Source organism: Glandiceps talaboti, chromosome 16, assembly GCF_964340395.1.
Source record: "Glandiceps talaboti chromosome 16, keGlaTala1.1, whole genome shotgun sequence".
NCBI classification, from domain to species: Eukaryota; Metazoa; Hemichordata; class Enteropneusta; family Spengelidae; genus Glandiceps; species Glandiceps talaboti.
In genome coordinates this window covers 13921543-13948987 of record NC_135564.1, presented here as the reverse complement: position 1 = coordinate 13948987, position 27445 = coordinate 13921543, and the positions used below count along the sequence as shown (strand labels likewise).

Here is a 27445-nt window from a genome sequence, read left to right as displayed (position 1 = left end):
GGGAAAAAAAATGACTCTCCACCAATCTTCCAAGCCCCCCCCCCCCAGGATATCGAATGGTCTACCCCTTAGCTGCCCCAGCTCCGCGAGGAGAATCGACTTGGGGAACCCCAGGTGTGACGTCGTGTAATAATCGAAAGCAACTTAGGGCAACTTATCGAATGGAATTTTCCATTAGAAGCGTCATTCGGATTTCCAGCTTTGCATGTAACTTGTTGAATAAAATTACATTTGCAGCTCTGCCCTTACCCCTGAATGTCTTGTGTCGCAAATTTCCGTACAGTCTGTGCTTTTGGAGACTCATCTTTACAAGTAAGCTGTATGATATTCTACTTTTTTTTCTAAATGCTCCTTAACTTAGCTGAACATGTAAAGGATGGTCATTTTGCTGGGCTGATTTCCACAGTACAGAAGGGACAGGGTACAAAGCATGATGGGAAAAAATCAATTGTACTACTGGACTGCTGCTGGTAACTCATTATGCTGTGTGCCTCCATTGAATACACTTCTATCGCATACGTGTACGTACGATGGCGGCTGCTCACTAGCCGTATTTTAGGATATTTTCAACTCGCCGTAACTCTCACAAGAGTCCACCATTTTAGATACTATAGAGGCGAAAATCTCGACTGAAAGTTTTCTTCCGTGTCACTAAATCAATTTTGGAAACATTAATAGGAATACTGATTTTTCGGCGATTTCGTGAAGCATGCTTGACCCTAGCTGCAATAATTGTAGTTTAACCCAAATCAAACGCTACAATTCCTCTAACGCAAACGCAAATAGACGAGACCTCATTGAAAACGTGAGCGAGGTGTCAGTGTACCGCCCGTTTCAAAATGCTGCATGTCTTGCTATATTTGCCGATTTTGACGGAATTGGAGTACCTCTGAACACTTCTTGGGTCTTGAAGGCTCCGTAATTAATGTTGGCGTTAGGAAATGGCCGATATTTTGCCAGGTAAGGCGTAATTTAGCAGAAAAATCCGCCCAACTTTGCGATTCAGGTCTGAATCGGTTCCGTCTATTTGCGTTTGTGTAAGGCTTTTTGACGGAATTGGAGTACCTCTGAACACTTCTTGGGTCTTGAAGGCTCCGTAATTAATGTTGGCGTTAGGAAATGGCCGATATTTTGCCAGGTAAGGCGTAATTTAGCAGAAAAATCCGCCCAACTTTGCGATTCAGGTCTGAATCGGTTCCGTCTATTTGCGTTTGTGTAAGGCCAGAAAAAAAAAAAAAGCTGTTCAACGGGCCCGACCTACCCATATTTTTGGCATTTCAATTTTTATTTTTTTTGGTGATGGGCAGTATATCCTCATGCGGGCTTTGCATGTCAGTAAATTGCACACTTTGTTTCAAAATTAAGGGAATTTCTTTATATTTTCTGCATAATACATGTAACAATATACATTTGAGTCAATTCCAAATTATACAATATCTTATACAGAGATTTACTTGGTTCTGATGATGCATACAAAAATGAATTGAGATTAAACTACCTGTTGCATATCCAATGTGCACTAAGTGATAGTCTGAAAGTCTTCAAATGTTTTACTCTTTCTTTATTCATGATTTTTTGGAATCAAATTAAAGTTCAGGAGAAGTCATTTACCACATCTGCAAAATATCTTTCAGCTTTGCCACAACAAAATACACTTCATAGCCAGATAAAATGTACTGCATGTCATAATTGTCTCTCAATTCTGGTATTTTAAAACCACATTCAAGCTTTGTAAGACTTTAAATTATGTTTTTTGTTTGATATTTTATGCCTCTAAATGGCCTCCTATATTGTCTTATTTTCAAAAAAGTTTTCATTTTTGAGGATGTATCCTTCCAATCAGTAGCAATCACGGTAATAATTCAGTCTCTCGCTATCGTACATGTAAGTATGAGAGATTATGTGGAATATACTGCCCTAAGCGCCATATACATTTAGTAGGCTATGAGTTCAGTATTGAACAGCCCCCAACTTTATTCACTTAGCATTTTCCCCGAGAACAGTACTACAGCTACAGCTCGACCTAGCCTTCGTAATATCTATTGCCACAAACTGTGTGAGTCTACGTTTTAATCCGACATGGTTTTGCCCTCGTCTGGAGACTCGAGCTCGGGTTGCATTTGTTAAATATGGTGAGGTATTTTTGGCTGAATACCATGTATTGCGAAATACCAAATATATAGTTATTTAAGGTATTTACATGTATTTATTTCTACACAGAGGCGTGTAATATTTCATAGATCGTTGTTTTCCAGGTCTACAGACTAAATATAACAACCTTTTGATTATATATTCCTACATGTAAGAGGAAGAGACTATTTCTTAGTAGTATAGAGATTGATAAGCTTACATTTGTAGCAGCAAGATTCGTACGATATTTTCCTAAGAAAACGGCATTCTAAGCAATATGAAAACAATCTATGAAATATTACACGCCCCTGTGTATTTCTAAGACTGTTTTGTGCTTTAGGCTCACAAGACTTCCTTTATTCGGTATTTAGTGTATTTATGTAACCCTTCTCCTGGGATAAACGGAGATATGTTCCGTTATTGGAACAGAGAACGTTTTAAGAAAAATCGTCTACAAACAGGGCCAGTGTCATCTGCCAAGTAAACTACCCAGATATAGATATAAATATTATAATGAATGCAAATTCGAACTGGGACGGCGAAATTTGTATTATACCGTCACATATCATTTTGATATTTCTGACTGACATGAAAGGCATGTAGACGTAGAGGGGTAAATATTCCCTAGCTGCAATAATTGTAGCGTTTGATGTGATTTTGAGGGCTTTTTCGTCTGTTTTTGTGCCTTTTTTCGTTCCGACGTTTAACCCGAATCAAACGCTACAATTCCTCTAACGCAAATGGAAATAGACGGAAGTGATTCAGATCTGAATCGACTGTTGTCCCTTGCCGCATCTCCCTTGCTATTACTTATTCATGATGTGACGTCATTTAATGGGGCGGTACTCTATCGTATAATTTGCATACAGTTCAATGTAAGGTTACTCAACGTGCGACACACGTAAACTGCAGCGCAAATTTGACCTCGTAAATGCATTTTGATGGTCATAATCAAGTACTTTTTCCTTTCCTATCTTTCTTTGTTAAAGCTTGAAACCGCGCGTTTTTATAACATTCGTAAATGACGTCGTTGACAAACTCGACGCCCGATACATTGTCATGCTCACTAGTCTATTGCCTTGTTTAGCATGCAGCTAGCTGTTACAGTGGTACTGGAGCGAGAGAATGCTACGGAAGTCGACTTATTGTACCAATTCCGACCGACACTCCAGTCAAGCAACAGATGTTTTGGACACCTTTTTTACCTTCCCTCGACTGCAGCTAGCATATTATATAGTAATAATATTCATGTATAAAATGTTTGATAGTGAGGCGCAGATAATGTGCAAATGGTAGACGTTCTACCTGAAACAGAAAAGTGCCTCCATATTTACCACGGCACGGAGATCGTGCTCCGATCCGACACGTCTTCAACTAGTGCCTCCACAGAGTACTGAGTCTATATATACCTAACGCTATTGTACCCCATTATTTCAGATACCGATTGAGGAGTCAATTTACGTAATCTTTATCACGATGCTATATGATATGACAGTTTGTTGTGTCTTTTCCTTGATGTTTTCTTTTTATGTGATTTTTGTTGTTGATGTGGGGGGGGGGGGTGAACCTTTGGGTCGGCCGCGAGGTTGTTACCACTTCCCTATTGTTTAGCAAAATTACCACAAATAAAAGGGCCTTCGCCGTTTATATACGGGATTATATTAGAGCTATCATTGTATCAATGAGGATACTACTGGGACAATTGCAGACTAGATGTTGTTAGCTGTATCGCGAGAACGATCGGAGCATGGAACTTGGAAGTATAACCCACAGGCCTGCGACTTCATAGCCCGGGCTTCATAGGCTATGGACTTGTCACTTCCTGTCAGTACACTAACGAAAACATCTTTCCCAGAGACATAGGTATCTATAATTCTTCTCTGAAAGTCTTTCAAGTGCGAGTATCAAAGTTTTTCCAATGCGTCTCGATGTGTTGACTCGCTTGGTGACTACGCCATGTTCATTTTGATTGACAAGCTTTGTGAACTATGACCTAAATGTCAATAGTCTACAAACTGAATGTTCCTATTGTTATCGCACGAGTGCGCGGCAAGGGACAACAGTCGCTTGGGCCTTCGCAATACGGCCCTCGATATCACTCAGTTTGCGATTATACTATTACTAGTGTTGCGCCGGACCGGAGTTTAGATAAAACGTAGGGAAAAAGGCGCGAGCGACTGTCGACAGTCTAGCCTTACCTGGCAAAATATCGGATATTTCCTAACGCCAACATTAATTACGGAGCCTTCAAGACCAAAGAAGTGTTCAGAGGTACCCCAATTCCGTCAAAATCGGCGATTGTAGCAAGGCATGCAGCAGTTTGAAAAGGGTAGTACGCTGACGCCTCGCTCACGTTTTCAATGAGGTCTCGTCTATTTGCATTTGCATTAGAAGAATTGTAGCGTTTGATTCGGGTTAAACTTCGGAACGAAAAAACCCTCAAAACCACATCAAACGCTACAATTATTGCAGCTAAATATTCCCTAAATCGGTTTCTGAGTATATGACATAAAACAGGAGTCTCATTTTCTCTCATGATACAAGTTTTTAATACACAACGTCGTTGTGTATATTTTTAACAAGTTTGTAAAGTGTAAGCTTTTAATATTTTTTTATATCTTTATTGTCATGTTGCCGCCACAGTCATTTAGCTTTAGGGAGCGTTCAGTGATGACAAGGGGGCGGGGGGATGGGGTGTCACTTTTTACAAATCGGTTCTCGGGGAGGGCCATATTTAAAAAAAAATGGGATAAGGGGGAGGGGGTTCACAGTTTACTTTGACTAAATATATTGTCTGATTTTTGCATATGGGGGGGGGGTTTAGGGTAGCTGTAATAATTGTAGCGTTTGTTGTGACTTTGAAGGTTTTTTCTTGTTTTTGTGGTTTTTTTCGTTCCGCTGTACAGAAAAAAACTTGCCGTCCTCGCTCGGCCTCGTCGATCCCTTGCCACATCTACCACGCGACGGTACATACGCGATTATCCATTGCTAAGGGAGCCTTCAGTAATTACTAGGGGGATTTAGGGTATGTCTGAGCTGTAAAATGTGTTCCTCCCCTACTCCTTTTTCTAAAATGTGACCCTCCCCCCAATCCCAAGTACTAAAATCTTACCCTTCCCCATCTCAAAATGAAAAATTCACTGATAGATGGATGGAAATTATGTGGAGCAATTAAAGGGACAGTAGCTGTAACTTTTGATGATATTTTTCATTATGTTTAGTTCTGTGTATCTTCTACAGTTTTTAGTTTCTTGTACTACTCCATAACGCACATTGAAACACTCCTGTGTTTGGCAAACGCTTGTAAACACAGCCTGTATATGTACAAACTGCATTGTTATTTTTGTCAAGTGAATTTTAGGCTGGACTAAAATTATCAACAATAACAGTGCATTTTACACATACACAGGCTATGCTGACAAGCCAAATACAGGGTATTTCAACATGTTTTAAGGAGTAGAACAAGAAACTGCACCTGACACACAGAACGAAAGTGTTGAAAAAAGATCATCAAGTTACAGATACTGTCCCTTTAATGAATTTGATTAAACGACACATATTTCTGCCATTCCACAAATATCACCAATCTTACTGGTACACTATTCTCTGTATATAATTGATATCGTGATTTCCATGTGGTACACACTCTCCCTGATCGAGTAACCAGTAATAACTCTGAAATCTCAGTATCACTTTGTGCATTACTTTTTTCACTACTCTCACTGTCACTTTCCTTAGTGTCACAAAATTATAACAATTTTATTGTTGTAATTTATATTTGAAAGTGCTTTTATTTTTTTAAGAAAATGTTACCCTATGTTTTAAAGTATCACATATAACCAGTATTTTATTGTTGTTCCTCTACTGGTTGTTTAACCATATATTCTGTAGTAAAAAAACTGTCTAGTAAAGCATGAAACTTTATTGTATTCGACTTTTCTTGCTGGAATTGACCGTAGTGTCGAATATTTACATCAAATTAGCTATGTTGGGAAGACACTATTTATCTGAAACTTGAAACTATTTTTTCCTTCACTTTTCATGCAACTAAGTAAGACAGTGCAACATAAATTACCAGTACAATTCTAAAGTATGTTTATCATGTATGTATTACCGTTTTCAACGGTAATTCCAGTGAAAATAAAATATTCTACACTATTTTCTGCTCGATGGAAATTCTCATAGGACAATATATTGAAGCCAGTGACTGGTTTCAGAATGTATGTGATACAGGTCAATCTTTGCATGGAAATCGCGTATACGTATCTGGCCCATATGCACATTTTGCGCTTGTATGGCAATGTATATGCATTTTAAAACAATGAGCAATGTGCAGCTTGTTCTCAGTCACATGACCATTCCCAAACAGCCAAGCTACACAAGGCATTAGGACTTGTTTGGCATGTGGAAAACAGTAACTTGAAACTACATGCAGTTTAGCTAAATATGAGCCTTAGGGGTAGACCATTCGATATCCTGGGGGGGGGGGAGGGCTTGGAAGATTGGTGGAGAGTCATTACTTTTTTCCCACCTGCTTGCCTGAGGATTATTTTTTTTATCCTTCGCCTATGCTGGCAACTTTTTTTTTCTTTGCTTCTTTGAGATATCCGGATTTTTTTACGTCAATGTTGAACACTTGCATTTGTTGCCACAATTTTCTGTTTGGTTTTCGCACATGGTAATACAGAGAGTAAAAAGATGCTGTTCTATCACACACAGATTATATTTAGAAAACTACACATTTCATACATGTTTGATTTTCAATTAAATAAACATCGTTGACAGTTTTTATGCCATGGCATGGTGACACACTGAAAATACAAATCGGAAACTTGATTGGTGAGCTCAGACATTCAGATATACCGGTCAGTTTCTCCAGCTTGGGGGATGGGGGGTGTCAGTGTTTTTGTCCATTAGGCCGACAAAAAGTCACTGACCCCCGTGAATAAAGTTTCATAGCATCTGACAGTAAGCTGTAGAGGGAAGAGCTTTGAGACTGGGATATGTCCACCTCTTGTGTGAGTGTGTGGGTGTGGGTGGGGGTGGGGGGTTCTAGGGGGTCTCCCCCTAGGAGCTCTGGATTTTTTTTACTTCTAAAGGCAATGTTTAGGCTACTCACAGACACTTTCAGACAATAATTTGCAAGCTTTACAAGACAACTCTAACATGAAAAAAGCAATTTAAGGTTGAAACATGTTTGAAATAAAGTTCCATAGCATCTTGACAGTAAGAGGTGGAGGAAAGAACTTTGATTTGAGACTGGAACATGTCTACCTCTTATGGGGGAGGGTCTCCCCTAGAAGCTTTTCAAGTTTTTTTTACCAATTTTGGTGAATCTTATTGTTGGTTTGACGAATGAGTGGCCTCTGGGGTGATGGAGTCCAAGGGGGTTCCCCCCCCGCCAGATCTGCAGTTTTTTGTTTCTATTTTTCTATTTAAGAAAAGTCAGAGTACACATGTATCATGAAAAGTTGAGAACAACACGTCTACGTATGTAATACAGCAGGTCGACGTCAACATGTGCGCTCGTACTAGAAGTACCTGACTGACCGTTTGGAAATACCTTTACCCGTTGCACATGGATCGTACGCGGCTAAAGTCGCGGTTGTTGGAAAAAAAACAGATACGATCACGCGTTAATTAACAGTTTTGAGATCTGATATAATTTTTGAGCGATCAATTTTGAAGGTAATAAGAACGTGTATTTGACGCCGAAACACGTCGTAATGGAGGACGAAGGACACGCCTGTCACGAGCACGACGTACTCGTGACAGGCGCCGGGTACGAGCACGACGTGCTCGTGGCCGGCACCTGTCAGCAGACTCGGCCCCCCCCAAAAAAAAAAGTTGAGAGAAAAAAAAAAGTTGAATTTTTTTTTTAAATAAAAAAAAAAATAAAATAAAATATCTTTAACAAAAAATATATTTTGACATTCAATTATATATAATCCTTTAAAAAATTCTGGTTTGACGAAAAATAAACAATATTCTCAAATAAATGAAAACTTATTTCAATTAAAATAATGTAACCATGGAATAAAAGTACATAAACGGTTAAAATTAGTTTGTAAGTATGAAAAATATAAAATACTATAGCTAAAATAAAAAAATACTTTTGACCTGATGAACGGCTTCCCATAGTGGTAGCTAGGTAATACATGTATTATATGTATAATTTTATGTATAGTTATGTTAGAACCCTTACATGAAGTAATATTTAAACCATTTATGAAAGAAACAAGAGACAAGAACAAATATATATATGTACCACAGGCTAACGAAACTGACTGGTCCTGGCATGTGTTTGAAACTGTTTGTCATGATTTGACAAGTGTCCTGGCTGGAGAGGTACGAGCAGGTTGAACAGTATACTCCGAACCTGTGCATCATTTCCCTGCTAAGACATTTCTTTTCTAGCAGCAGTGGGCCATCTTTTTTTCCCCATCACCCACTCATATCCGGATTTTTTTTCAAGCAAATCCATTTGGCATTTTTTTCCCGAAATCTTCCAAGCCCCCCCCCCTCCAGGATATCAAATGGTCCACTCCTTATAGTGTTTGCTTGTAAACCGATCATTTGGATTATATTTATGTGTTCGAATCCTCAGTGAGTAGCGAGGTCTGTATCATGTGTATAGTTTGCGCTGTACACGCTGCTTATCGCATGTTTTAGGTTATGTATATGCACACAATTAGTATTTAAAATAAAAATATATTTCAGAAGGTTTTTTTAAGGAATACGACAAAGTATAATCCGCCGCTGAATGCAGACCGATGTATCAGTTGCAAGTGGTATACGCGGGGGTAGGAATTGAAGAACCTTCATGGTATATATACTAGTACATTATTAATGGGTTTTCGTGTGAAATGCATGTTAATTTTATGAAACATATATGGTTACGTTCATTATAGGACCACATATAAAAAAATACATGTTGGCAATTTTTATCTTCAAAATTAGTCTGAGGGGGCTAAAATAAAATTTGGCCCCAAGACCCTATTCTTAACCATTGGTTAGGCATTGAAAACCCATGAATCCGTGATTATAGTCAACTTCCATTGATATGGCCTTAGCAACAGCCGACAATGCCTGTATATTTTGTAAAGATAACATTTTTGGTTAGTCAAATTTACCCACCTTTACCCAACCTGTGACCCACCTAACTACCATCTCTGTCAAGGGGTAGTACGAGACAAAGTGATACTTTTGACTGTTCACAGCCCCAGGGGAGAGGTCACCGGAGGTGAATTAAGTCAAAAGTGTCAATTCGTCTCATATTCACCACATTTACACATCCTCTGCTAAAGATTTACCCGGTGGAAAGACATGGTCAAATTTGACATTTCGTATAGTGAACTAAACTCTAGTGAAAGTTACAGTGGGTTGAAAATACAGCAAACTCAACTTTTACAGAAGAGGATATGAAAAATGAGTTCCAAAGCTACGTTTTATTTATTGATGTAGTAACTAATGGATAATCGCAATATCATGTCTGGTAGCGCAGAATTTTTCTTTCGACAAGGCGTGAAGGAACAGCAATCTAAAGTTTTGCCTTTATTGAAGGCATTCAGTTTACATCTGATATAAACATATTGCTGATCAATAGCATAGCATCAATTGAATGGTTACTATACAAAGTTATGTATTCAAGTGAATAGACCAAATTATTTTTATTCAAAACTACTCGCGCCATTATGTCGTATGCATTGTCTACGTTTCTACTAGTATAGCTATTTGGGTGGCGTTACATGTCAATTCAAAGGAACAACATGAATAGACGTGTTCTCCGCTGTTACATTTGTTTACGTTATTTCATCGAAATTCTAAAATAAAACAAGATCAAGGACAATGTAGTATAAAATAAGGATGATAAATTCAGTATCTGAAGAATTTCTTTTATAATATTTAAAGGAACAATATGAATATATGCATATTTAGTTTAGTTATTCAGTGTGAAGGCACTCTTACATTCGATTACGCAACGAACTTCCTCTTGGTCAGTCATGAATAAAGGTTGAAAGTAACAGCAGAGACAGATTCTAATGTACCACCCAACCCCAACCCACCAGAAAATAGTATCTTAAATCAAATTTTATTGCATTGTTAGCTATCATTCCACGTGTTTTAGTACTCAAAGAAAATCTGACATTCAAATCCTCAACGTAAACGTTTCATACACAAATAACTTTCATTGCTTGGAATAAGTAGTCACATGCCAACTTGATGACTAATTGACACCATTCCAAAGTGAGAAATTAATAAGCACTCATGAAATGCCTTTAACAACAATTCATTTACTTTTTAATATGATATTTCTACAGAACGTAGAGGAAGAACTGCATACAGAACAAATAACAAAAATACCGCCAATAGCGTTGTAGCACAACTGTACAGTTTTTAAAAATGCTAACATGCGAACAATAAGTGTTCATTTGGTGAATGACTATCCAGTTGCCTATCCAACCATGTTGCTATCTTTACGATATATGCTATCATTTGGCTGTTGCTATGGATGTGGTCTTGTTGCTAGGCATATTTACATACATTTTTTGAATGTTTATTCAATTGTCTATTAATCTCCATTGTTATCTTCACAATATATGTGATCATTTGGCTGTTGCTATGGGCGTGGTCTTGTTGCTAGGCACACTTGCATACATTTTTTGAATGTTTATTCATTTGTCTTCTATTCCTGTTATCTTTGCAATATATGTGATTATTTGGCTGTTGCTATGGGCGTGGTCTTGTTGCTAGGCACATTTGCATACATTTTTTGAATGTTTATTCATTTGTCTTTCTATTCCTGTTGTTATCTTTGCAATATACATGATTATTTGGCTGTTGCTATGGGCGTGGTCTTGTTGCTAGGCAAATTTTCATACATTTTTTGAACGTTTATTCAATTGTCTATTAATCCCTGTTGTTATCTTTGTGAAATACACATTACTGGGACAAGCCATTAAAGAAGCAAGTCCACTTGTTATCAAAGAGTACCAATATTTACACATGTGATGATGGGCTCTTACATAACACAAGTAAACAGTGTAGTTCACAGCGTAAGATCATTTCTAAGGAGTGGGTCAATTGAGGCAAACCTTATCTCCGTCTTATATCAGTTGTTATCAATTTATTAGGCTATTATAAGTAACACTACAAACAGCTTTAGAGATGCAAACAACTTTTATGACACCCGTTTTCGTCAGGCAAGCCCGCGGGTTTGTTGCACTTGGACCGTTAATGGCTTGTGAATGTCATGCACGACCGTTTGGCTGTTGCTATGGGCGTGGTCATGGTTGCTACGGTATTTGCATACATTTTTTGAATGTTTATTCATTTGATGTTATTTGACCAAAATATACTGCCATTTGGTTGTTGCTAAGGGCGTGGTCATGGTTGCTAGGGCCAATTTTGTCAAAATGTTTTGAAGAATAACATGCAGAAACATCTCACCAAGTTTCAGACTCGGTGACCAAGTACTTTTTGAGATATAAGTTTTTGACCAAAAATGAACATTTTTACACCTAATTTGCATATCACTCATGGAATCATGGTATGCTTAATATTTCTTTGTCCATACATCCCTAGATACATTCCCATTAAATTTCAGCCCAATCTGCTCAGTAGTTTTGGAATTATAGATTTTTAACCAAAAAGACACATTTTTAGCCCTAATTTGCATATCACTGATGGAATCATCCCGTCATGGACACATCTTACTTTACATCCCCTTAAGAATGTTCCCACCAAATTTCGCACCAATCTGCTCAGTAGTTTCTGAGTTTAAGTTTTTTGACCAAAAATCACATTTTTTGACCCAAATCACACATCTGTGATGCGATCATTTTGATTTGAACAATTTCCCAACTAGACACCCAAGGTAATGGACCCACCAAATATCATGGCAATCGGTTCAGCAGTTTTTGAGTTTAAGTTGTTTACACACATACACACACACACACACACACACACACACACACACACACACACACACAGACAGACAGACAGACAGACAGACAGACAGACAGACAGACAGACAGACAGACAGACAGACAGACAGACAGACGCCGGGCGATCCCTATAGCACTACTGAGCCTCAGTTCAGTTGTGCTAAAAACGTTCTAAAGTAGCTGCCATATTGACTTTTTCCATTGCTCTAGAAAGTATCTCAATTGGTCCAAAGTGGGGGTAAAACATTCTGAAGGTTTCTAAAGGTGTTTTACTGAGTGATGTCTCTTTTCTATCTAATATTTGCAAGAGGTCCAATTTATGTAACTTGTATGCTAATATTGAGAGGTAAAATTTCAAATTTTGTGTAGACCTAAACTTGGACTCTATATCCTGTGTAGAATGTACCTGGACAGGATTCAATACTACATGTGTAGATACGTATTAAAACCAGATGCCATATCTGAAAAGGAATATTTTTAATGTGTGTGTGTACACTTGATAACAAGTCACACCAATACGCCGAAATTGGTCAAAAGGACATATCATTTGGCAAGGGTCGTTCTATGCAATAAATGAATGCCTTTATTTTTTTTACGATGCATGTACCCATGAATGTACATGGGGAAGGAAGCCATTGATGCTTTTATAGATCCCTTACTGTTCTGAGGTGTTATCAATACACACTATAAAATGATTAATTGATGTAGTCACAATAACCCTTTCTGATAAACTGTTCCAAATGTCTATGACATATTGACTGGAAAAATATTTACGTATATCCAATCTGGATTAAAAGAATTACTAAGTAATTACGATGATTTAATTGGTGTAGTAATAACAATAACCCTTTCTGGTAAACTGTTCCAAATGTTTACAACATGTCGACTGAAAAAATATTTTGGTATATCCAATCCGGATCTGTCTTTAAATCATTTCAATCTATATCCCCCTGTTGTCGAAGTAGATACTTTGAAAAATACAACTGGATCAAGGAGAATATGTAAATGGAAAAGTTTATACACTTCAAGCAAATCAGCTCTAATTCATCTAGTTTCTAAAGTTGTCAGTTTCAATATGCGTAACTGTCCTCATAATTCAAGCCACCAAGCTGCGGAATCATCCTGGTGAACCGACGCTGCACTTTTTCCAAAAATGCAATATCCCTACTCGTATATATGTGGGGAAGACACTGGGGAAGCATAGTCAAGGTGTGGACTTACTAGTGCTTTAAAAGATAAAAACCAACCAGAGTATTCATATCATAGTAACTGAAATAATTCATGGTTGGCGTACATTTTTGAAAGAATAGCAATCACCAACATCAAACAATACAGGAAATCAAATAAACTGGAAGCATCATACATAATATGCAAATGATATGCAAATAAAATTACCCTTATTATTGAAATAAAAATTGCCAACATATATTTTTTAATTGCTCAGATGATGGGGAACACAATGAGATATGTTGGCAAAAATTAACATGAATTTCACACGAAACCCAAAAATCTGCCATATGCCCCCACACTATAAGTACGCTACTGTACACAGTACTCAACTTTGCCCATTTTCAAACTTCGGAAACGGTACAAGGAGTTACATTTTAATATGAAACCAGTTTCATAATATTTTATTTCCATCTTTCAGGTTGTTTAAAAAAGACGGAAGGACATTGACAATGGCAGGAACCCAAGACGCTTTTACAGGGTTCTTCGACGGATCTGATATGGCCACCGCCTACAAGAATGTACGACCCACCTACCCACCAGAAATGACCCGAAAAATAATTTCATTTGCAGACCAAAAGGTACGTGACTCGATTCGTATTAATTCAATGCTAACTTTGTCCACAATCCCAGTGATAGAGGGACCGTGCTTTGTCAGATAAAACTCTGTTTACTGAGATGTCGAACGTACTTTCATTAGAAAATGTCTCGTAACTCACAATACCCTTACACAATACTTATATTTTAAAGGGAAAATTTGCTGCCATTCGGAAATAGAGGCTTTCAATAGTGCATAATCGTGGTAAGAATTTTCAATTCAGAACATAATTGTAACTATAAATACTTAGTATTGGCCAGTTTACTGACTGCAATATGGCTTCTAACGTTTGCAATCACAAATTATGTTGGCAGTCTGCCTGATATGATATGCATGTCTTCTGTCTACCCGTCCACATATCAGAGTTAGCTGATTATATTGTCTCATATTTCATAAAACAATTTTTGATGTATTTATTTCCAGTAAATAACCTACAAAACAATTCATTTAATATAATCAGATGTATATATTACTCGTGTACATTCTTTACATAATACACCATAGATGGTGCCCTACCAATTCGACTGTTCATGATCGCTATGACAGTAGAAACTCGAACATGACAAACCTGTACAACCATACATAGTTCCAAAATTTGCTGTTTTAATTTAATTTCTTGTTTACGTTTATCGACAAATGTATTACGTAAAGATATTTTCGTACAAGCCAAGACGACTGTCGACATTCTGTATATGTATTTGTGATTGGTATATTGTATTCCATATTTCTCACACAGTCAGGAGATTTGAAATTCGCAGTTGACGTTGGTTGTGGTTCTGGTCAAAGTACCCTGATATTGGCTGATCACGTGGATCAAGTATTGGGTGTTGATATCAGTGCAGATCAAATTGAATTTGCCAACAATTCGTCAACACCTCCGAACGTCAACTTTAAGTGAGTTATAACCTCGCCTATTAAAATGAGTCTTTATCTGTTCAGTATGCGTTGTACCTAAGCGAGCCAATAGGAACCGTGTTACAAACAAACAAACAAACAAACAAACAAACACACAAACAAACAAACAAACAACCAACCAACCCAACCAAGCAAGCAAGCAAGCAAGCAACCAATCAATCAAACATACAAAATTTGTGTGTATACTTTGTTCCTATGTTTCTTATATAAATGAATTGTAAACCCAAAACCATAGAAACATACTGGCAGTAGTTTGGTATATAGGTCTATGTAATGGAAGCTATATATACCTGTTCATATATTTATATGGTATTTTCATTTGCTCACACATATTTTGTTTGTTTATTTATTTATTTATTTATTTATTTATTTGTTTTTTTGTTTTTTGTTTGTTTGTTTGCTTGCTTGCTTGCTTGCGTGTTTGTTTTGTTTATATCAGTTTTGCGGGTTTGTTTGTTTGTTTGTTTGTTTGTTTGTTTGTTTGTTTGTTTGTAAAACGGTTCCGTGGTTCCCTGTACTGTACGTTGGTGGCGCTATTGTATTTAGCGTGCATATGAGAATAATATTGTGAGAAATATAGATTTCCTAGAGATGTTTCCCTCCCTTTACCAAGGAAAATTGCTTGACAGCTATCATATATTAATGCGCATGCTCATGAGGTCTTCACCGATTGGATCATGTGATGGGGCGTGAACCCGATAACTTTAAAGTTTCGCGATCAAAGTAGATACGTTAAAGTCTAAAACTGGGCACTATATTTTCAGAGTTGGTGGTTGTGGAGATATACCCGTGCAATCAGAGACAGTTGACCTGATCACGGTTGGAACGGCCATTCATTGGTTTAATTTGGATGACTTCTACAATGAAGTGGACAGAGTATTGAGACCTGGTGGTTGTCTGGCGATCTACACGTACAATGGCACACAAATACAACATGATGACAGTGAGAAACACAAAACTATCAACTCTCTGTTACACGAGGTACGTATAAAACACATTTTGCCAGGTTTCTTTATAGTTCCTTATCACGTTTAACAGCAATCATCCACTGCACATCATTATGTCAGGAAAAGAACTTCAACTGAAAATGTTATGTTTTATAGAGAGAACTTGGCGAATGATCTTTGTATACAGTTTCTGTTTAAACTACACATTGCCTTCCCCACATTGTACTTGTAAGTTGACGATGTAGTCAATATTGATGCACCCTTCTCCAGGTTAAAATTGGAATGATAGGCAGATTAAAGTTATAGAAACATTTTAGCCGTCTTTGCAGTTGAAAAACATTTCTAGTCCATTCCTTGACAGTTTTCATATGGTCTCTTTATTTTGTGTACACGTAGTTTGAAGATACAGTGTTGCCTATCAATCGTCGTGAAGGTCATTGGTCTAAGATATTTAACGGCGAAAATACATTCCGTGAACTTGAACTTCCCTATAAGGACTCTGCAAGGTAATTTCTTTCATTCATTCATTCGTTCGTTCGTTCGTTCGTTCGTGCGTTCGTTCATTCATTCTTTCTTGCTTTCTTTCTTCCCTCCCTCCCTCCCTCCCTCCCTCCCTCCCTCCCTCCCTTCTTTCTTTCTTTCTTTATTTCTTTCTTTCTTTCTTTCTTTCTTTCTTTCTTTCTTTCTTTCTTTCTTTCTTTCTTTCTTTCTTTCTTTCTTTCTTTCGTTCTTTCGTTCTTTCTTTCGTTCTTTCGTTCTTTCTTTCTTTCTTTCTTTCCACTGTTGGATCGTAAATGTGGTAAATAGTCATTCATGAATACAAACAATATAATATTTTGTTGACAGATATGTGACCATTTCGATCGATAGACAGGTAGACAGACGGACTGACAGATGTGCCATATACTAATGAGTTTACGGCAAATGTTTCTTTATCTTCTAGGGATTCCAGCCTGTCCATTAAGAGTCAACGATCAGTGGCCAGTCTGGTTGCTTTGATCAAAAGCTACTCCGAGAGTAAGGAATTTCTGAGAAAGAATCCAGATGGCAACTTGTTGTTTATTGAACTTCAAAATAAGTAAGTTTAATTATGTACCACCAAATCAGCATATTTGGGTTGACAGTGAAAGACGCGACTGAATAGCTTTGTCTTATCCAGACTTCACACACGAACACACACACACACATGACACAAGTCATAGTGTAGGGGGAAGCGTTGCCCGAGTAGTGTGTGCACGGCCACGCAAACCTTTATTGAACAGTACAAGTCTGACTGAAAAAGCCTTGATACGAAATTGTTTGCCGGCGCAATAAACTGAACATGAACGAAAGTAAATTTTCCGAAAAGGCATACGGAATCTACAAGGCTGAAAACGTCCAGAGAGCACAGAGCCGCCCTGGAAAAAACAGAAATAAAAACTCTGTAATTCTAAGGAAAAAAAGTTCTTGAAACCTGCACCCAAAAGCAATGCTACATGTGCTGAAAAAAGTTGGGCATCTTTTTACAGAAAGGTGACGTTTGTGGAACGAAAATAAAAAGCTGATCTAGAACTTCGGCTCGGACATGCAAAACGAAATAAATTATTTCGAATAATTGAAAGTGGATATGCACAACATACTGGTGGCAATGCTAGACTGATGAATACTATCACACTTTCACTTAAATACCACTACGTTGCACAGAACACCTGTGTAAAGCTGGCCTCCTATTGGCCAGTAGTTACGTCATGCCAAGACAATAGTTTCCCGCTTTACTTCGAACCACGGGAAATTTAATGAATTTAGATAGGAATATTCATGGCCGACATTTTACCCAAAACACATTCACATACGAATCCATTGTGATATACATCTGATGTGGGATTCCGGCTAGACTTCGTTTATATACCTGAATTTCTTTCGTATACGGCTGTTTCTTTTATATTCCGTGCGCGAGCGCGCGTGTGTGTGCTCGCGCGCGTGCGTGCCTGCCTGCCCGCCCGCCCGCCTGTCTGTCTGTCTGTCTCTGTCTGTCTGTCTGTCTGTCTGTCTGTCTGTCTGTCTGTCTGTCTGTCTGTCTGTCTGTCTGTCTGAAAGTACCAGGATGGAAGAGCGTATACGTATGAGATGTTGGCGTTGTTTAGAAAGCAGTTTTTTGTCTAATATTGGTAGTGATGGTGGTGGTGATGGTGGGGGTGGGGGGGGAGACATTCGCACTATGGAACGTTAATTTAAATCTTCCCGACGTATCTTACCCGCTACGGTGTTTTAATTAATTAATGCGATCAGACTATGTGTCACGGCGATTGAATCATTTGAAAAAATAACTAAAGTACTGGTGAACAACTGAAGTAAGGTCAGTGGTTAATCACGACAGTCCGTATTTCATTTTCATTGTCTTCATTTTTTCTTACAGAATCATGTCAGTCCTGGGCTCTCAAACGTCTGCAGAAGACACTCCCATTACGTGTGTTTTGCCGCTTTTTCTATCAATGGCCCGGAAACCTGAATAATATGTTGACATACTGGAAGACCTTTGATTTTAATAGGGTGATCACCCTTTTACGGCCATTTGGGTTGTTCATACCATAAACGCATACGTATTTATTGTTTTGTAAAAAATAAACAAAACAAACAAACAAAATGTATGCATACCGTTGATTGTATTCCGGAATTGTAGCACCTTCAAGACACTGAAATTAATATTTTTTAATAGCTTGAATTATACCAAATGCTGACAATTTTACAGTGTTTGATAAAGATGAATAAACAGATGAACCATTGAATCTACATAAAAATGTGTTTTCTATCTATTAAGGATGACCTATCTTTATATCTATGTTTGTTGTCGTAATATGATAGGGTCGGTGTGTGTGTGTGTGTGCGTGCGTGCGTGCGTGCGTATGTCTGTCTGTGTCTGTGCGTGTGTGTGTGTGTCTGTCTGTATGTATGTCTGTGTGTGTGTGTGTCTGTCTGTCTGTCTGTGCGTACGTATGTGCGTGCGTACGTATGTGTGTATGTATGTATGTATGTCTGTGTGTGTATGTCTGTGCGTGTGTGTATGTCTATGTCTGCGTGCGTGCGTGTGTGTGTGTCTGTGTCTGTCTGTCTGTCTCTCTCTCTCTCTCTCTCTCACGTGGATGGGGTCTATGAATGTACCTATTGTATTAAAAACAACGAAGCAGTAGCAAAGTTAAGTCTGTGTTACTTGTCTGTGGTCTGATTTACCTCGTACTGTCAGGATAGCATACACACATAGTCATTTGTACATTATATGTGTAAAATCACAGACAAGTATATAAGTAACACTAGTATATGGTAAAATATACCTGTACCCTTCATCAAGGCCTCTCTCTTTTAACAAACACTTACAAGAGTGGTCAAATCTGGCCTATATTTATGGATGTATGTAAGACACCAACCTGATAAATATGTGATGTGGTGAAAGCGACTAGTATAGTTGTCTTTATTTACCCCTATTTCGATCGTTTTGTGTCATTTGCATTGGTTCCAGTGATCACCGCCTTCCGGAACAAAACAAACGGCACAAAACTGTCATGAATTTGTAATTACCGTGTTTGGGTCCGTTCATGACGCTGTTTATACATGTCACCAAACACCCAGTTGGAGAGAATCTTTTTATTGCAATAGTTAACATTGGCGTCAAGACAATAATTTAGACGTGCTTCATGACATTTGTTTTACCACATAAAATGTAGCAAATTAAAAGAATCATTAATTAGTCGATACATGGTGTAGTAAGTAACGCTTGGTGTACAGTATTAGTTGGTAACAATTAAATGTCTTCACATGCTTCTGTCTTCGCTCAAGTTTAAATAATTGGACTTTCACTAATTTTAAATAATACGATGGATTCCAGACTACTATAGAACACTATATTAGCCTGGGGCTAGAGACAGTCTTACTTTGGAGTGAGGCCGTGAGGCATGAAGTCAACGTCCATGCAGTTATACAACATGTACATACATCGTCTCATGTGCAGTAGATACTGGTAATACTTACAAATAGTTTACAAAATAGCTCTTACAACAAATCTTGCTGATCATAAGTTTATTATATTCAGAACGAACAATTGATGATTTTACACTGAGGTTCTGTCTATAAATAAAGAAATCAAATTCCGTTACACATAAATCTCAGACCACTGAAAAAATGGTCCGATGGTAAATACTGAGGACAATAGCTCTTGTACATGCAAAATAGTGCCATTGTCATGATTTGATTGATTGATTTGATTTGATTTATTACTCTAGGTCAATGCATCCATAAATGGATTTTCATGCATTGAATATAAAAATACAAAACATACGTTAAAATACAAAGATACATAATTTAAAAATATGGAAGAGTAACAAAATTTACAGGGCAGAGTACAAAGATAAAATAAAAGTTATAAAAAGTAAAACACGAGAGATGCTAGAATTATGAAGTTAAAAACGGTTTAAGACATTAAAAACTAAGTGTTTACTAAGTAGTCGTATTTGCGGAAATACATGAGCGGTATTTGAAAGTACGACATGGTATGATTTACTATTCTCGTCATGGAAAATTCCATGACAAGACAGGGAAGGAAGCCTCAAAGGCCTAGGCTTAGCTTGATAACATATTCAGGTAAGTCGCACTGTACAACATTTTACCCACAACTCTCTCTGATTTGTAGTGGTGGACATCATCTCCTTCAAGTCAGACAAATCTCACCAGTGTATAGGGTTTTGTAAAAACATTTTTTCCATTTGGCAATCGTAGAATTGCCACTGATGAATTTCTGAATACCCATTTTCATCGGTTCTGGTATCAGTGATTTATTGTAGATGGAGTAGTAATTTTAGGAATTTGTCAGCAGATTTTCTTGAAAGACATGCAGAATATTTGCGACGAAACTAAGGAAAATATATGCACCTGTTATGACTTTGCCAAAGATATAGATTTATTTGAATATGTATGACAAAAGAAATTTACATACTAAAACTCATCATATACACTGACTACCCAAGTTATTGACACTTTGACAGTGAAAAGTGTTTTATTGACAGCACATGCTTAATTTAGTTGTTAGTTCATTTTTGTACAAAATTTAGAACTTTATTTTTGATTCCTAATCGTACTTTTGCTACATATTAATTAAACTTAATTTCTATGCTTAAAATGTTGAAAAGTATGGATTATTGAAAAAGTTATAAAATAAGGAACCTCCAAGCATACCAATCAGAGAGAGTTGTGGGTAAGATATTGTACAGTGAGTCGTTCCAGTAACATGTTGAACGTTATTAAAATGTATGAGCTTTACTTACTGACTAGTGATTGGCTGACGAGCTCATTTGCACATGTCAGTCACACTGGTTACGCCTACCTTAGGTACAAATGTATATATACATAATTAATTACATACTAGTACATCGTAACATTTGTACATGATCCTTGACTTGCACATGTACTAGTAGGTGAGGTTGGCGTCCAGAACAGGTAGGTCGAAACGTACTTGTCGTATTGGTGAGTGCACCATCCTCTTGCAGCTAAAATGATGCACGGTGTTCTTTTACGTAACATGACATTTTTTTACACACGGTTACATAGGTGCCATGCATAGTGGGGATGTAGAAGTAGTCAAGCTGATTACTAGTATCATTTAGAAAATAAACAATTGAGACCAAATCATCAAGTCCAGGTTGAATGTTTTCATTAGAAGCCTGTTTTTACTGCACTGAGAGAATAGCAATGCTATCACTGTTCAATGTGATTGGGTAAAGGATCCTGCTGTTTGCTGTGTCTCTGTTATTTTTTAGTCTAGAGTTAAAATATGTCTATCTTTAAGTACAAAATGAATTTGAAAAAGAAAGTGGAATTGCTAAAATACAAACTCCACGATCACATATGTTGAAATTATTCATTGCAGTGTCATGTATATGTTTTTTGCTGTATTGTCATGTGTGTTGACGATTTTTCGCCCAAAACTCAACATATAATCTATACACTGAAAGTTTATCTTTAATTGAATTGAATTGAAATTTATTTCACCAGAACTTATACAGATATTGAATAAATATATAGAAATGAAAGAGAGAGAAAAATACAACGTCTAGGGACAAAATAAAATTCTGGTGAGGACCAAGGACAGTAGTTCTTTCTGAACTAATCGAGGTCCAAGGCCCTGACTGACATGCTTAATATAATGACTATTACGTTGCATTATATAAGCTTACACTCGAATTTTATGTTACAACATGACTAACTTTCACCCTGGAATAATGATACTGTCAGTCAGTATACTATCGATTGCGTTGACCCTCCCCTAGATACATTGTGATAATTGTGGTCTTGACAACATTATTTAAATGGAAATTATTTTATACCTATTGACAGAAAGAATAATACTCACAGTGGTATTCAAAAAATGTATACTTATTGTACATTACATGTAATCTGCATTACTGTTGTTTTAGCTTAATTTGGAGTGGTTTGAAAATCAATGACAATAACTTTATGAACAGAAAATATGTAGGCTTACTAATACATTGTTTTACATGTTAATTACACTAATTAACACTTGTTTAACATGCATATTTAACAATGTTTCATCAAGCTTCCACACGAGAAAAAGACTTGTCCAGACAGGCTACTGGTAAAACTTACACAAAATAGTATTGTCAAGACCGCAGTTATCACAGTGTATATAGTTCCCTTGACTGGGAAGGGTCAGCGCAATCGATCGTAAGTACGCTGCTCTAGCTGCACAATACTCAACTCTGTCATTTCCATTTTCAAAATTCGGAAACTCTTCAACGGTACAAGGAGTTACATTTTCATGTGAAATCAGTTTCATTAAATCTTATTTCCATTGTTTCAGGTTATTTCAAAGAAGGAAGGATATTGACAATGGCAGCAACCCAAGACGCTTTTACAGGGTTCTTCGACGGATCTGATATGGCTAACGCCTACAAGAATGTACGACCCACCTACCCACCAGAAATGACCCGAAAAATAATTTCATTTGCAGACCAAAAGGTACGTCCATGACTCGATTCGTATTAATTCAATGCTAACTTTGTCCACAACCCCAGGGAGGGACTGTGCTTTGTCAGATAGAATTGTCTGTTTACCGATCGATATGTCGAACGTACTTTCATTTATTAGTGTCTCGTAACTCGCAATTGCAATACCCTAACACAACACTTATATTTTAAAGGAAAAATCTGCTGCCATTTGGAATTAGAGGCTTTCAAAAGTGCATAGTCGTGGTGAGAATGTTCAGAACATACTTGTAACTATTGGCCAGTTTACTGACTGCAATGTGGCTATAACGTTTTCAATCACAAATTCATGTGCGCAGTCTGCCTGGTAGGTAGTCTATCAGCTAGCCCTCGGATGTTCTTCCGATAAAATACGACACACAGCCGAACAACGCTATCGAGGATGGAACATCCGAGGTCTAGCGAATGTCATCAGGATATAGATAACTGCCAATCAGAGAACCGTATTAGCGACAAGCACAAACAGAGGACAATAGCTAAATTTTCATGCATATTCATCTTAAGGAGGGGCTTGTAAAAATAACCACCAATGCGTTAACTTTAACGTGTGAATGACAACGTCTACACACTCATCAAACACAATTACCATAAGCTGATAAGACATAGTAATGACATAAATGTGTTTGTCAACACCTGCATGCAGAGATTGAATATATTAAAGTATATATATGCATATATGGCTCAACCCACCGCTTATCGTAATCTCAATGGAATGTCCGGTCTGAAAATGACATTCGCTAGACTGTTCGGGCAAGCCCTCACATGCGAACTTCGTTCGCTTATAGTTATAGCATCGAAAGAAAGCCCGAACGTCTAGCAGCAAGACTACCTGGTAGGCTGTTGACAGTCTACGTACTCGTGTACATTCTTTACATAATACACCGTAGAGGGTGCTACAATTTGACTGTTCATGATCGCTTTGACAGAGTAAAAACTCGATTTTGACTCTACAAACCTGTACAACCATACATAGTTCCAAAATTTGCTGTTTTAATTTAATTTCTTTTTACGTTTATCGACAAATGTATTACGTAAAGATAGACTCGTACAAGCCAAGACGACTGTCGACATTCTGTATATGTATTTGTGATTGGTATATTGTATTCCATATTTCTCACACAGTCAGGAGATTTGAAATTCGCAGTTGACGTTGGTTGTGGTTCTGGTCAAAGTACCCTGATATTGGCTGATCACGTGGATCAAGTATTGGGTGTTGATATCAGTGCAGATCAAATTGAATTTGCCAACAATTCGTCAACACCTCCGAACGTCAACTTCAAGTGAGTCTTTATCTATTCAGTATGCGTTGTACCATAGCAAGCCTATAGGAACTGTGTTGCAAACAAACAAACAAACAAACAAACAAACAAACAAGACAAGCAAGCAAGCAAGTATATAAACACGAAGAAACAAAATATGTGTGTATACAAGCTATGTTCCTATGTTTCTTATATAAACGAATCATACAATCCCAATACATAGAAACATAGGAACATACTCGTAGTGGTTTGGTATATACAGGTCTAGTCTATGCAATGGAAGCTATAGATACCTGTTCATGTGTTTAAAAACAGGTATTTTCATTTACTCACATATTTTGTTTGTTAATTTGTCTGTTTGTTTGTTTGTTTGTTTGTGTGTGTGTGTGTGTTTGTTTGTTTGTTTGTTTGTTTGTTTGTTTATGTCAGTTTTTGTGTTGTTTTAGTTTTGCTTGTTTTGTGTGTTTGTAAACGGTTCTGTGGTTCCGCCTGTGCTGTACCTTGTCGGCGCTATTGTATCGAGCGTGCATATTAGAATGATATTATTGTGAGGAATATAGATTTCCTAGAGATGTTTCCCTCCCTTTACCAAGGAAAATTGCTTGACATCTATCCTGTATTAATGCGCATGCTCGTGAGGTCTTCACTGATTGGATCATGTGCTTGGGGTGTCTAATTCCTCAGTTTCGCGATATTTTAGATACGTTAAAATCTAAAACCTTTCACTCTATTTTCAGAGTTGGTGGTTGTGGAGATATACCCGTGCAATCAGAGACAGTTGACTTGATCACGGTTGGAACGGCCATTCATTGGTTTAATTTGGACGACTTCTACAATGAAGTGGACAGAGTATTGAAACCTGGTGGTTGTCTGGCGATCTACACGTACAATGGCACACAAATACAACATGATGACAGTGAGAAACACAAAACTATCAACTCTCTGTTACACGAGGTATAAAACACATTTTTGCCAGGTTTCTTTATAGTTCCTTATCACGTTTAACATCAATCATCCACTGCACATCATTATGTCAGGAAAAGAACCTCAACTGAAAATGTTATGTTTTATAGAGAGAACTTGGCGAATGATCTTTGTATACAGTTTCTGTTTAAACCACACATTGCCTTCCCCACATTGTACTTGTAAGTTGACGATGCAGTCAATATTGATGCACCCTTCTCCAGGTTAAAATTGGAATGATAGGCAGATTAAAGTTATAGAAACATTTTAGCCGTCTTTGCAGTTGAAAAACATTTCTAGTCCATTCCTTGACAGTTTTCATATGGTCTCTTTATTTTGTATACACGTAGTTTGAAGCTACAGTGATGCCTATCAATCGTCGTGAAGGTCATTGGTCTAAGATATTTAACGGCGAAAATACATTCCATGAACTTGAACTTCCCTACAAAGACTCTGCAAGGTAATTTCTTTCTTTCTATTTTTATTTTACTGTAGAATCGTACGTAGCCATTGGAAATTGTCATTCATAAATACAAAACAATATTTATATGGTTGATACATGTATATGACTATTACAGCGACAAGCAGCCAGCCTAACAGATATACAGACAGGTAGACAGACAGGTAGACGGACGGACTGACAGATGTGCCATATACTAATGAGTTTACGGCAAATGTTTCTTTATCTTCTAGGGATTCCAGCCTGTCCATTAAGAGTCAACGGTCAGTGGCCAGTCTGGTTGCTTTGATCAAAAGCTACTCCGAGAGTAAGGAATTTCTGAGAAAGAATCCAGATGGCAACACATTGTTTGTTGAACTTCAAAATAAGTAAGTGCATATACCACCAAATTAGTATATTTGTGTTGACAGGGGAAGACGCGAGTGAATGGCTTTGAATTTTGATAGACATTTTCCCAAAACGTATATACATACGAATATACATTTGATTAGAAAGCAGTCTTTTGTCTACACAAGAAAATGGTGGTGGTGATGGTGGGGGGGGGGGGGAGGGAAGACACACAATGAATTGTGTATTTAAATCTTTATACCCGCCGTGGTGTTTTAATTCGTTAATGCGATCAGACTACACGTCATATCGATTAAGTCATTTGAAAAAAATGACAATTAAAGTACTGGTCAACAACTAAACTTTGTCAGTGGTTAATCACGACACCCTTTATCACTTTCTTTGTCTCTATTTTTTTAATTCTTACAGAATCATGTCAGTCCTGGGCTCTCAATCGTCTGCAGAGGACACTCCTATAACGTGTGTTTTGCCGCTTTTTCTATCAATGGCCCGGAAACCTGAATAATGTGTTAACACACTGGATGAACAAGGAGATTACTCCTTTGTGGTCGTCATATTTTATACGCGTATACCTTCAAGACATTGGAGAGAGTGAACCTACTATATGTTTTAATAGTTTGAATTATACAAAATGTTCACAATGTTATCGTGTAGATAAATAAACAGATGAACCATTGAATCTACATAACATGTGTTTGTTGTCGTAATATAATGGTGTGTGTGCTTGTGTGTGTGTGTGTGTGTGTGTGTGTGTGTGTGTGTGTGCGTGCGTGCGTGCGTATGTATGTATGTATGTATGTATGTATGTATGTATGTATGTATGTATGTATGCATGCATGCATGCATGCATGCATGTATGTATGTATGTATGTATGTATGTATGTATGTATGTATGTATGTATGTATGCATGTATGCATATATATATGCATGTGTGTAGGACAATAGGTATGTGTCTGTCTGTCTACGTGAGTGCGCATGTGTGTGTACATGTTGGACAATCATGCTATTAACAGACTGAGTGTCTCAGAGATGACGATCAAAGTAAAAAAAAGCATACGATGAACCATTCGATTTATTACACATCCCAAATTTCACACTTGGCATAAACAATAAATCTTCACCTCGGATACGCGCTTGTGGTTGGTTGGTGTACTTACCACAAACGACTTTTTTTCTGCTGATTATAGAGGGCGTCATTCTAAAAACGTTTTGGTCAGAATAAAAAGTATATATACGTTCGGTTACGGTAGGGTCATGAAAAGTGTATAAATGAATAGAGACACCCTTAAACTTTTCAAGCGTGGTTAACATTCTATAGCATCTAGAAAGATCTTTTTATTGTTTTGTTTGCCATGAAATTAATGTACGGACTTTCACTGATAAAACAATTATGATAAAAGTGAATTTTCGGTGAAACATCATTCAGCAAATTCTACGTATGTTGATCTCAACTTGAAAGTCTAAAGACGACTTCTTGAACATTTGCTATAAGGAGAGTGGGAGGAACTGGAACAGATAAGACAACAACCAAAATTTTTAAAACGATACAAAAAATATTTCATTGTATCAAAATTCTTCAAATATCATACTCTATAAATATGTAATAAAACCCATCTGTAGTA

The 27445-nt window shown here is 37.3% G+C and overlaps 2 protein-coding genes across 4 annotated transcripts; both read left to right on the top strand.

Moving 5' to 3' along the window:
- Nucleotides 1-242: 242 nt before the first annotated feature.
- On the top strand, nucleotides 243-18518 carry LOC144447568 (uncharacterized). Of its 3 annotated transcripts, none has more exons than XM_078137636.1 (7): nucleotides 243-312; nucleotides 13726-13885; nucleotides 14639-14796; nucleotides 15582-15798; nucleotides 16161-16270; nucleotides 16708-16842; nucleotides 18160-18518. In XM_078137636.1, exons 2-7 carry the CDS (start codon nucleotides 13757-13759, stop codon nucleotides 18254-18256), a joined length of 846 nt encoding a protein of 281 aa, XP_077993762.1. In that variant the 5' UTR covers nucleotides 243-312; nucleotides 13726-13756; the 3' UTR covers nucleotides 18257-18518. The 3 variants fall into 3 exon arrangements, with proteins under 3 accessions (XP_077993762.1, XP_077993763.1, XP_077993760.1); XM_078137637.1 differs by lacking the exon at nucleotides 243-312 and adding an exon at nucleotides 497-521; XM_078137634.1 differs by lacking the exon at nucleotides 243-312 and adding an exon at nucleotides 1046-1138.
- Nucleotides 18519-22603: 4085 nt separating this feature from the next.
- LOC144447139 (uncharacterized) lies at nucleotides 22604-26327 on the top strand. Its single transcript, XM_078137044.1, has 6 exons — nucleotides 22604-22766; nucleotides 23915-24072; nucleotides 24789-25005; nucleotides 25365-25474; nucleotides 25708-25842; nucleotides 26231-26327. Exons 1-6 carry the CDS (start codon nucleotides 22638-22640, stop codon nucleotides 26325-26327), a joined length of 846 nt encoding a protein of 281 aa, XP_077993170.1. The 5' UTR covers nucleotides 22604-22637.
- The last annotated feature ends 1118 nt before the right edge of the window (nucleotides 26328-27445 follow it).

What these genes read in the sequence shown, in the direction of transcription:
- LOC144447139 (XM_078137044.1), top strand. Translation starts at nt 22,638, where the DNA reads ATGGCAGCAACCCAAGACGCTTTTACAGGGTTCTTCGACGGATCTGAT. An exon ending in TTTCATTTGCAGACCAAAAG is followed by an intron (nt 22,767 to 23,914) that starts GTACGTCCATGA and finishes TTTCTCACACAG; the next exon opens with TCAGGAGATTTGAAATTCGC. An exon ending in TCAACTCTCTGTTACACGAG is followed by an intron (nt 25,006 to 25,364) that starts GTATAAAACACA and finishes GTATACACGTAG; the next exon opens with TTTGAAGCTACAGTGATGCC.
- LOC144447568 (XM_078137634.1), top strand. Translation starts at nt 1,104, where the DNA reads ATGTTGGCGTTAGGAAATGGCCGATATTTTGCCAG. An exon ending in AATGGCCGATATTTTGCCAG is followed by an intron (nt 1,139 to 13,725) that starts GTAAGGCGTAAT and finishes TCCATCTTTCAG; the next exon opens with GTTGTTTAAAAAAGACGGAA. An exon ending in TCAACTCTCTGTTACACGAG is followed by an intron (nt 15,799 to 16,160) that starts GTACGTATAAAA and finishes GTGTACACGTAG; the next exon opens with TTTGAAGATACAGTGTTGCC.